The sequence below is a fragment of the Anser brachyrhynchus genome, assembly GCF_964034855.1.
Source record: "Anser brachyrhynchus genome assembly, chromosome: 18".
In the NCBI taxonomy this organism is placed as follows: domain Eukaryota; kingdom Metazoa; phylum Chordata; class Aves; order Anseriformes; family Anatidae; genus Anser; species Anser brachyrhynchus.
The window spans coordinates 9,718,627-9,730,290 of NC_137711.1; the positions used below are offsets into that span (position 1 = coordinate 9,718,627).

General features: G+C 42.3%; 1 protein-coding gene across 3 annotated transcripts in view; it reads right to left on the bottom strand.

The window, feature by feature from the left end:
* B3GNTL1 (UDP-GlcNAc:betaGal beta-1,3-N-acetylglucosaminyltransferase like 1) overlaps positions 1-11,006 on the bottom strand; it is a 137,421-nt gene extending 126,415 nt beyond the window's left edge. Inside the window, exon 1 of one of the 3 annotated variants that reach the window (XM_080560690.1) lies at positions 11,003-11,006. Coding sequence is in view for 2 of the 3 variants with exons in the window: in XM_080560688.1 (XP_080416814.1) it covers positions 9,294-9,398 (105 nt within the window). In the remaining variant the exon portion in view is untranslated. Of the gene's footprint in view, positions 1-162; positions 184-9,293; positions 9,414-11,002 lie in introns of those variants that run through there. The other 2 variants (XM_080560688.1, XM_080560692.1) reach the window with 2 other exon arrangements.
* Positions 11,007-11,664: the final 658 nt, after the last annotated feature.

Below are 11,664 nucleotides of genomic sequence, written 5' to 3' on the forward strand. Positions count from 1 at the left end.
AGGCAAAAAATCATCCTCATTTTCTTCTCCTTTAGTAGATTCAGCACTCTGATCACATTTTAGACCAGATGTGAAAAGCTTTACTTTTTTTTTTTTTTTTTAAGTAAAGCCTTAGCACCTTACACCACTTTTTTTTTTTGGAGGCCTTTAAAGAATACTCACTGTCATAATCAAACACACCAAATCAATACAAAAGAAGAGGCCAGGCCAGTAACCTGCCAAAGATAAGACTAAACTCTCTTAAACCAACCCAGTAAAAGACACAACCCAACATCCTTCAAGCCTGCACCCCTCCCCCTAAGAGGGCCTGAGGACCCCCTCCTTAAGAGTCCTCTGATAGCCCTCTCCTGAGTGTTTCTCTCCCCTGCAGCTGTGTGCCTTCTCAGCTGCTTTCTCACTAATGCCTCCGTTAACCCCTCCTTTGCCTGCTAGGCCTTGCAAACTCCATCCCAAATCGCTTGTTCCTTGTCCACCATGCACACAGGGAACAAGTCGCTCTCTTCCTCTCTGCAGCCATGATTTATGCGTTTGCAAATTGTTGTTACATTCCCCCCTCTTGTTTAGGTTATGCACATCGGATTCATTAGGTCTTTCCTCGCTGGCGATGTTTTACACCTCTGTTTATTCTCATCTCTCTTCTGGACTCTCTCTGGGCCCTTCGCATCTCGGCTGGAGGAGGACACCCGGGGCCAGGCCCCATGCTCCCGCTGGGGCTGCCGCAGTGCTGAGCAGGGCAGGATTACTGCACGTCTTGCAAGCCATGCTCCTGTTTGCACAGCTTAGTGCAGTGTTTGCCTTTTTCACAATGGCTTGACACTGTTGACTCCTAATCAGCTTGTGATCTATTATATCCCCTAGATCTTTTTCTGCATGAGGGAAACAGTATTTTAGCAGTTTTATTCCAGGCAGCCACATGAGAAGAAAATGACCGAGGTAGTGTGAGTGAGATTATCTGCTTTGTGCTTCAATGCCAGAATTGTTTACTGGTTTCCAATTAGTTACATGTGTACACCCTGTTAAGGGAGTTGCACAAGTGTTACTAATGCCTTCCTTTGGCCTTCACCTCCTTTGCTACTACCAGTGGGGACCAGTCCCTAGGACTTGTTTGAGCCAATTTCCCTGTGTACTCAAGACTTCAAACGCTCTGGTGAAATTGCAGGGTTAATTGCTTGAAAGAAAACATCTTATAATTTAGACATATTGAGTTTGAATAACCTCTCTGAAAAAAATGCTGTTGCTCTTAGGAGAAGAGCTGTTGTGTGATACATTTCTCTCTTGAAACATTAGCTGTCGTTACAGAGGATATTGCTGCTGCTTGTTTCTTTTTTGTATATGAGTCAATCTGAAGAAGCCTGTGGTTGTTTTTATGAGTTGGCAAATGTCATAAATATTCTGTTAACCTGAGTACTGGACTTAGGTACCTCTGTGGGGGAACTGGAAAGATCCCGTTCATTTCAGTACCGGTCCACACCCCCAAACCTACACTCTTCTTGACCACTGCCAGTCATCCCACCCGGTGTGCACTTTCATTTCTTGTTCTCTCATCAGCCTGCTGGGCCACGCCGTAGCTTTGTGCAGGTTTTCCCTGTTCTGTTTGAGTGCTTCTCTTAGCTGCTGCAGCTTAGGCAGCCGGGTATACCTTTACGGCTAGCGTGGTTTTATGGCATGGAGGCTGGAGATGCTTTAACTCCTCGCAGGCAGGAGATCAGCAGTGAAAAAGGAGAGGCATGGTTCTTTGACAGAGCAAGTTCTTTGCCTAGTGCTTCAAAAATTGAGCAGTCTTATGCAAAGCTAGACTTTCATTTGGCAGTCTTTTCTGAAATGAATGTTTCTATATGATACCACATTTAAAAAATGCAATAATGAAGCATCTTTGCTTTTTTTGCTTTGGTGAAGCTGTTTCAGAAAGTCCTCTGGTAGGCAACTGCTTGTGGTATAACCACCTCGGTTAATATGGTTTGGTTTTGTTATTAAGTAACCAATCTGAAACCCAGTAAAGTAATAATGGTAATTTCCTTACTTACCGAAAAAGTTTTATAAGTAAGTTATTTGAGGGAAAAATGTTATTTACAAGAGATAACAAGATTCAGATAACGAAGATAGATAAAAGTTAGCCTTGAAATCCCATTTTCCTAATCTTGACAAGTTCCTGTGCACCACAAGTGATAACTCTTGAGAATCAAAGTGTCTACTTGAAGAAGAGTAAACCTTTAGAAAGTTCAGTTTAGGTTCTTTGTTTTTCAAAGCCATACCTCTGTTTGATCTTCTTGATGACTGAAGTGTGAAGCACTTATGAAATAAAGTTACACTAGAGAGCTGAGGTAAAGAGGTGGAATTGTATATTTCCCAAGGATTCACTGCTGAATTCATATTGTCCACAGTGAGAATTTTATTGAACTTAATACCTTTGGGAGGCTAAACTTCTTTGTATATAAGGACAGGAAGCATCTGACATTTTAAGATGGGAAAGTGCTTAAAGAAATAAATCATATTCCTACAAAGGAATGTATAAATAACAGGAACTGGGACGTGTATAATATGCAGAGATCCACAAGGCAACGTATTGGATGCACATCTTTATATGACATACAGACAGGAAAGGAAATTAATAACATTTTGAATGATGGATTAACCAAAGGCCTCTGAAGAAAAGATTACAAGAATTGTATAGCTCTAGAGAACATGGTAATATTTACTTAATACCTCTACATCAAAAACAGATTTCAATAGGTTATTTAAATCTTTATACTACCCCATAAAAGACATCTTATTATATCATATCTTATTATATTTTTTCTATCATTCTTAAAGTACTAAGCTACTCTGAAAACTGGGTTTTAAAGTACAGTTTATTGTCACTAATTCCACTTCAGTGGTGTTTGATTTTCAAGCAAAGAAGGCTTTTCCATGTTCCTGTAAATGCCAGTTCTTCAGACTCACCCTGGGTTATGAAATTCAAAGTTCTCTGATGTTCATACATCTTCAGTAAAACAGATTTTACAGCTTCAGTTAAGTTAATAATTCTGCTGATAATACAAAGGCTACTTTAGTGAGCAGCTTACGCCCTTACAGCTGTATTGGCTGTGTGTTGTAAAAGAGTAGTAAAGATGCAATTCTTGTCAGAAAATTGACCAGATGTGAGCAGAACAAAGACAGGAAACTGTTCTCTTTCAGTGAAAAGCTGTTACCCCATTTCTGTGTGCTTTCTTTTCTGACTGTAACTAGTCTCAGGGCTAGGAAGGCCTTTGAGCAGCCTGACAAGCACGCTGCTAACCTGGGAACCCCGAGATCTATTGGGATCAAGCCAAAAAGCTGCTTAAGGGGTATCTGTGATGCCTTGTCAGTCTCTTCCCCAGCAGTGCGTGTGGCTCCCGGGCTGTGGGAGTGATGGAGGCACAGCCCAGTGAGCTCATCTGTCCCGTCCAGGCTCATGACCGCGACATTCCTCATGGGCCCTTGTGTCCAACTGGAGGAAGTGGGGGCTGCGGTGGGAGTGGGAGGTGATGATACCCCCAGGCTCTTGGGGCTGCAGCCCTGCAGCTTTTCCCGGGCTTCAGGGGAGCAAAGAAGCTGTGGCCCCATACAGCACTGGGGACGGTGGGAGCTGCCAGCACTGGGATGTGTGAGAAAGGAAAGAAAGGCCTGGAGCCCTTTAGACCTCAACAGATCTGACTACATAATAATCCTCTTAAAAAACATTACCAATTCACAATAATTTTGTGTGAATAAGCTGACAATGGTTTCAAGTATGTATTTATTTTTCAGATAAAGTTATGACATCTTCTGTGACAGAGCACTACAAATGGAATTAGGCTATCACAACTGCTTTAGGACAGGTCTATGGAGACCACATTGTTGTGCTAGCGGGATATAAGAGATGACAGTAAATTATTTAATTGTGTAGAAGCTCCTTGGTAACATCATCCTGATGCCATTAGAGCCTGCAATAAACCACCATACACAAAAGGCTCTGCTTCTCCCTCCCTGCGACAAAATCCTTACTCTACTTCTGCTGAATACTCTTATTCTTCCCATAATCAGCCCAGCTACTTAACTTCTATCTAAACTCTCCCTTCCCAAATAAGGTACTTTTTTTTTTTTTCCTACTAAGAGAGAGAGAGAGGAGAGAGAGATTTAATTTCATCATCTGGGAAGCCAGGATCCTCATTTTGACTTCAAGTGAAATCAACTAAAAATAACGTTTTGCTAACATTGCTTCTTGTGCTATGTCTGATACTCTGCCTATTGAGACAGAGCTCAAGGGTGTTTAGGTGTCCAAATCCAGCAATAGCACTGGCCTAGAAACAGATCCTATGGATATTTAAATACTAGGACATCTGTATATGCACACAAACATTTCATTTTTGTTTTAAAACCTCCAACTGTATAAAGTTATATTTGTTAGTGTCCTCGTCTTGGGTTCTCAAACTATTTATGCACCCAAAAAAACCATGTGTCAGTTGTGGTTATTATGCATGTAAACTTGAACTTTGACATTTCATACTGTTGCAGAACCTTGGTATGTGCATTCCTTTATCTTCCCACCATCCCTGCAGTTGCTCTTCATTATTGTCAGTGCTTATTAGTTAGAAAGCGACATTCCGATTTGTTTGGGCCAATTAACTGGTTGGAGGGAGCAGTTCTTGCAGGATCCCTGCTAACTGTGCATCACCAGCCATCACCTACTGATTCATTAAATAAACCTGCACTCAAATGCACTGTTTAAAGAAGAAAATACTTGTTTCTCAGTTGACCAGCTTGCAGAAACTCTTCATAATTTTGGATATTCCACTCTCTAATGACAATTAAAGGGGAAAAGACTATGGGTAACCAATTAAATGAGAACTGTCAAATGAATTATAGCTGTAATTGCTTTATGGGCATTTCCATGCATTTAGGATGCTGCCTTCCTAAATGCAAGGGAAGAAGAATACCAGCAGAGGAAACAGTCCTTGTGCTGCTTCAATATTGTGGCTTGCAGCCTGTCTGAAAGCATAACAAAGGCTTGATTGTGCAAGTGCCCAGCTGATCCAACAAGCAATGAATAAGTGAGCAATGGTCAACAGTGAAGGAGTGGATATCACAGAGGGCAATTCAAAAAGGTTATAGTACTGTGAAGTGAGGGAGGCATGAAATGAAATAGAACTACAGATACAAAGATAATCAACAGTTTGTGTTAGCTCTACTTTTTTTTTTTTTTAACTTTTTTTTCCTCTCTCTTGAAATGATCTGTCCTTTTTGTATAAAACAGATAAAAAAAAGATGTCTGATAACTGATAAGAGATAAATCTTCCGATACGGAAGAGAGTAATCTCCTTCTTGCAGTCTAAAAGAAGGAAAATTTAAAAACAGCGCCTGATCTAAATGATGAGTGAGAACTCTAGAATTCTACTTATAAGACATGTTAACTAGCATGAGCTAGGTCACCACTAGGGAAAAGAAATACAGACTGTCAGATTTTCGTGTCTGTTCAAGCATTTGGGTTCCCATAAGGCCCAACCCAGTCTGGTGAGCATGAGGATAAGGAAGAGAAAAATGAGAAAGTTTGATACCTAACAAGAAATTTCCTGCAGCTCTTCCTGGGAGTGTGAGTTGTCTAGTAAAATCAACAGGAGAGAGGTTTCCCTTTCCTTCAAAGCTTTACACTGGTGTTTTTTGCTCTTGAATGGATCTGATCAGACTTTAAGCCAGAATCCTGTCTGAGAAAGCAGAAGATACCTATATGTGTATACATATATATATATACATTTCCTCTCTGCTGTTTTTATATACTTTGGATGTTCCTATTTGAAATTACCAGGTTAGGAAACTATAGAATTAATATACAAGTACTGCTTCCAAAAGCATTAAAAGAAAGAAAATTTCATTGACCACAACATCCACTAAAAATATGAAAATTTATTCTGGCGTCGTGGTGTTTCTGCGTAAAGATACCTTCTAATTCACACGTCATTGCTTGCCAGTTTTCATTAGAGTTCATGGCTTGCCACTGTCCTTGGGACATGCCGTATTAAAACTTTTAGCCTCAACAAGGCCTGTTACCATACCTTCAGGCTTTCATGTTGTTTTGCCTTTGCCACTGCTCTTACGATGCTAAATAGCCAGGGCAACATGAATTTGTGTCAATTGATTTTCAGAATTTCCCATTGGCTAAATTCAGAATCATAATACAGAGAAACAACTTTCAGAAGGTCTTGCAAAGAACTGAGTAGAGACTTTGACAGAGAACTTAACTTGCCTTGTCCTCAGTCCCCTACTTAATCAGCGTGGCAATTCTGTGGTCGCATTTGTAGGCACCTAAATGACAGTGTAATCTGGCCTAATGAAGCCACTGTAGCCGAAACATGCTTTGATCTAAAGAAAAAGCCTAAATAAATAAATAAAAAACAGAAACTCTTTCAGCAGATATATTGTTTGTTATCTGGAAACTCTGCAAAATAGAAAGACTCTCTTCTGAGCTTTCAGGTCTCTGGAGGGGTGTTTCCTGCTGCTGAGCTTGGTGGTGCTAAAGGGGACCGGGGATGCGTGGCCCTTTGCCCCTTCCTTCAGATCCCTCTGCCCTGCAAATACTGCCACAAAGCAGCACAAAGGACCCTACTTTGTGGAGCAGTGCACATCTGATTCCGTGATTTGATCCACTGTTTTTCCTTAAGCAAATATGTAATAATGTCGGAATTTATGGATTAGTTAGGCAATCCCTGATCTGCTTTAATCAGAATTAGTGGTATGTCTCCCAGAATGTCGCTGATAAGAGCTCTGTGCAGACAGACTGGATATGTACAGAGAGATCTTTTATTTTTTTTTCTCTGTTAATGCTGCAATACTTCCTAAGAAGTCTTTCATTTAGTGAGTGACTGAGTTTAAAAAGAAATGAAAATACATGTGCTGTTAACAACAATGATGCAAATCTCACTGCCCTTTTTCTAGAAAAACTGCTGCTGTGTTTGGGGGGAAGTTTGTCGTATTAAAACTATCCCATAGGCCAAATGTGGTGCATGGGAGCTTGTCAGCCTTGCTCTAAAAAATTGCTGTCATCAGATCTGAGGTTGGTCCGGGCTCTGAAAAGGTCTGCTATTCAAAATTAAGTGTGAAATTTGCAAATGATTAAGTTGAATTATTTACCTTGTTAGTTCATCATGTCTGCAAAAATATTCTCTTCCCTTCTCGTAACCTAGCAACAAATACACAGTGCACAATTATTTTTTCACAATTTGTCAGAGAGTTGCATTAAAATGCATGTCAGTGTCTTTATTTCATGACAGGCATGTAGCAAACAACACTGCAAATGTTTGTTTATCCTGGCAAGGGCTGGATTTGTTTAGCGTAACTTGCATTAGTTTTGTCTAAGTTTTGAAGCAGAAAGGGAAAAATATTTTTGTCTTCAGACCACTGTTACAAATATTCTCTTTAGCTTTGTTTTTACTATAACTGACTACTATCAGGCTCTCTCACTGCGCATTGGAAACTTGCAAATAGGTTTGAGGTACTTCTGACTGCACAGGCTGAGCCCACAGGTTGCAGAGTGCATGCAGGCTGGAGGAGCTGGAGAAAATGAAAAACTAAGCCAGCCAAGAGGATATGCATCAAGATAAATATCAGCTTCACCAGTGGCATAAATTACGTTTTCTAAAACAGGAAATTAATGTTCATTAGATGGTAGAAACAAACAATTGGTCCTCTTGAAAAGTTCTCAGATTAAACACAGAGTTTCTGAGTACTTTTTGGCAGGCTTTTTGAATACCTAGGTTATTGTGAAATGAAAAGAAAACACTAATTTTTGTGGATGAAATGCACAGGACTATCCCCAAAACAACAATATGCTGAGGCCTCCTTCGAGGTTTTTGTTTTTGACTTCAGCTTTATCCGGTCTCAGGCATGCAAGCATGAGTTAATGCCTGCAACCCAGAGGAGTCTCTAGGCTTAGGCACTAAATCCTCTGCCTGGGTCCCCGGGTCCTGAGACAGCATTGCTGTGTGGGATGGCAAATGATTTGTGTTTCTTAGCCATCTTTTGTGCTTTGTGTTACCTTTTTGATCCTCTCAATAGGCTGCTTGGGTCCAGACATGATTCCCTTCACTGCTTTTCAGTTTGATGTGCACAGGGTAAAACACAAATTCCTGTCTGCCTGGGCCATGTTGCTTAACAGTTCAAGGTGTTTGAAAGGGGGCAAATGGGGAGAGAAAAGCACAGGAACCATTGCTACTGTGATGCTGTGGCCCTTAGTGTGATGAAAACCAAGCTGTGTGTTATGGGAAAATGGTCCTTGGTGTCCTAAAGCTAATATTTATTTGCCAGCAACAGGAAGTGTAGAAATTTAGAAAATATAATATCCATACCTACATATTGGCCAAACTACTGATTTGCCTTAAGTACCTTTTAAGTGTTCAAGGTAAATGAACTTCACTGCCTGCAGAGGTAGCGTCACTGTTTTCACATTCCCTCATGCGCTGAGAGCCGATAGGTGTGACTTGAGGTACACCTACTGGTTTGGCCACATCACAAGTCTGGGCATCTCCACTTTTCATTTATTTATTTTGATGTTAGGTCTTGCAGTTAACATGTCCAAATAATACTTGTATTCCAGACCTTTTCTGTTTATGGGACTAGTAGACACTAAAAACACCTAAGCCTCACTTTTGTGCTGACAGCAAAATGCATTGATTTGGGTGGGAGCTGCTGGGGATGCTAACACAAACATCCAGAGGCAGAAGCTCCATCGGGCTTGCAGCAGGAGCCGCCGGTGCAGTGGGCAGCTGCCTGCTGCCAAGCTGCCTGCGTGGCAGCCTTGCTCCCGGAGCTCCCTGGCCCCCTCTGCCAACACTTCTGCAATGCTGCCTTGCTCTTTAAAATGCAATCTTCGCGTTGACCCTTTTCCATCTGAAATCTCATTGTTCTACAGATTGATTTTAGGCGTGCAGTTAACACTAGCTTCCTTTAGGAAAATGTTCTTAGTTTCCTTTAAATACCTGTTGTTTTCTGTAATATTCCAAAGTTTTCCATTAGAAAACAAACAAGCAAACCAAAAACAAGAAAAACAAGAGCTGAGTGGCAGTGGTTTAGGAGTAATAGGAACTGTGCTCGGATATTAGTAGTAACAGAAGTAAGCAGGAATGAGCAGGAGGGTGCAATTATGGATGAAAGTATTTTCACTGCTAATTTTAATTTTGTGAGAGCAAGTGGCACTTGTCCTCACTCACCAAATGAAAAGAATTCCCCAAATTTTTCCATTCATTCAGCTGCTGAACCTCTCTGTTTCATTACTCTGCTTACTCCTGCCTGTCCGCTGGATTTACCTTACAATTCTGTTTATTTAGTATTGCTCCTGTATTAATTTTCTCGTCGTCTCTGTGGCTTGTTTGAATCCTTATACCACTCTCTTCTCCCTCCTGCCTTGCCATGCGTGCTGTTTAGCTATGGCTTCGCCTTCCCAGAAAACACCCCCCTGCTCCTCCTTCCCCCTCCTCCTTAAAGTTTCAGATTTCCCTTCGTGCAGGCAGCGAGGGGCTGCCCACCGCGCTGGCGGCCGGCTTTGCTGGGTTGCCACAGGACCTGATTCACCTCCTGCAAGCTGAGTAGCGTGAAAATAAATCAGCTGAGAGGGAGCTGCCTGGGAGTTGCAAAACACGGGGACGCATGTCGAAACCAACACACGGGCTGGGTAATGACCAGCAAGGCTCTCAAGGAGTTTGCAGCTCTCCCGTATATATTCCCTTTGGGACTGCAATGCTGAGTGAGACTTTTCAACAGATTAGCTCTGCCCCACTGTTTAAACCAGCTTTGCGTGTTCATCTGAGATGTGCTTAACCCAAAATCCTGCAACTGAAAGTGCCCTTACACTGTGCCTTCCGGCTGGTTCCCAACTTGGCAGGAGAGTTTTGTCCCTAATACCCAAGATCTAAACACAGCCGTGCTTTGAAGAAAATGTAAATCCAGACCTGAGCTTGAGCCCATCTCTAATCACCGCTTGATTTTGTTTTCTCCGAATGTGCACATCTGAGTGCTAAAGCAAATTAGCCATCTCTCCTCTAACAGGTTCTCCTCCTGCAGCCTCCTGCTCTCTGAGTCCTTTAAAGTCACCGCTGTTTATGCCTGCGTTTGAAGCTGTGACAAGCAAACACTCAAAGTGGCTTTGGAAGCAAGTGTCCTGAGTGACTGTGTAGATCCTCATCTTTTGAGTTGCTCCTTGAGGAAGGTGAGGGAGCTTTATTGGGGTTCGAGTGTTTGAGTGCACAGAGCTGTTTCCAGAACCCATATCTCCAGTCCTGACACGTTAGGCCAGTGCAGTAACTCAGCAACTGCTGTTTTCAGGGTAGTGCGAAGCCTTCGCTGCGGAGGATTTATGTTTCCTCTTGACATTATACAATATTTTCCTCCCAGATTTCAGTGAAGTTTTGCTCTCTCTGAATTGTAAATGCAAGAAATTACTGTTCCGAATGTTCTCTCATGAAAAGATGTTTGCTTTTCACAGCTCAAACAGAAAACAGCTCAGTGCATCCAAAAGCTGCCTCACCCTTTGAGCGTGTTCCCAGATCTCAGCCAAGAGCACTACTATGGAATAGCTGTGAGTAGCCGGAAGAGCATTGTGGGGATTGAGATGCAAATGAGCAAACCAAGCAGCCCCTTCGCTGCAGAGGTTCCCTATCTCCTTCTGCCCCTCACTTTTGAACTGGGGGAGGCTTAACCTGGGCATGGCTCCGCAGCCACCAGCCCAGGCTCTGCAGCCACCAGCCCGGGCTCTGCAGCCACCAGCCCGGGCTCTGCAGCCACAGCCTCTGGCTTTGGTCACTTTTAAGACTCGTCAGCTTTGGTCTGATGAAGAACTGTAGCAGCATCATGAAGGCATGGAGATCAACAGCACTTTCAGAGCCCCCGTGTTGCCGTTACTGCCCTGGCCCCCAGCACGAAGGGCCACTCACTGCCTTTTCTGAGAAGGAAAGCCAGAGGCAGCAGCCACTGCAGAACAGCTCGCTCTTTTCCAGCATCTGAAAAGTTCCCAGTTTTCAGGCAGTTTCAAAAGTTCCAGTGTAATGTGAGTGGCTGTCTGGGCACTTGTTTGTTTTAACAAACACAGAGAGTTAGAGTATGGCAAAGGGAATCAGATACAGTAAGTTGGGGGGCATTCAGAGGGTTGCACGTATAAACACACCGAGGAATAAAGCAATATGGTGTTTTCTCTGTATGCTTTTCTTTCCAGAGCTAGGGCAGGAAGCAAAACATTCTAACAAAACCTCCTTCTAAAGAAATAATCAAGGCACTGAGCTCTAAAGCCCGTGTCGCTGCACATGACCAGGAGAATAAGGCATTTTGCATTATTGCATGTTGTCATCGCTTTGCTCAGTGTTGTCCCTGCATGCTAATTACATGTTTACATGCATTGCATCATTTGACATAATTACTGTAATTATGTTAATACTTCATAATCAACAGAACAGTACCTGTAATTTACAAAACAAAAACGACATGAAAAGCTAAACCCACAAATGGAAGGGGATACGCTGCTGAGGATTTAATCCTCGGTGCAGAAGCAGGCAGGAAGCACTCCGAACTGGAATATCCTGGTTCAGCCACCCGAGACACTTCGCAAGGTGTTTTAAAAGGTATTAACGAGGGTAACACCAAACTGTGAACAGGGCATAGATGTTTAATACTCATCCATGAACTCTC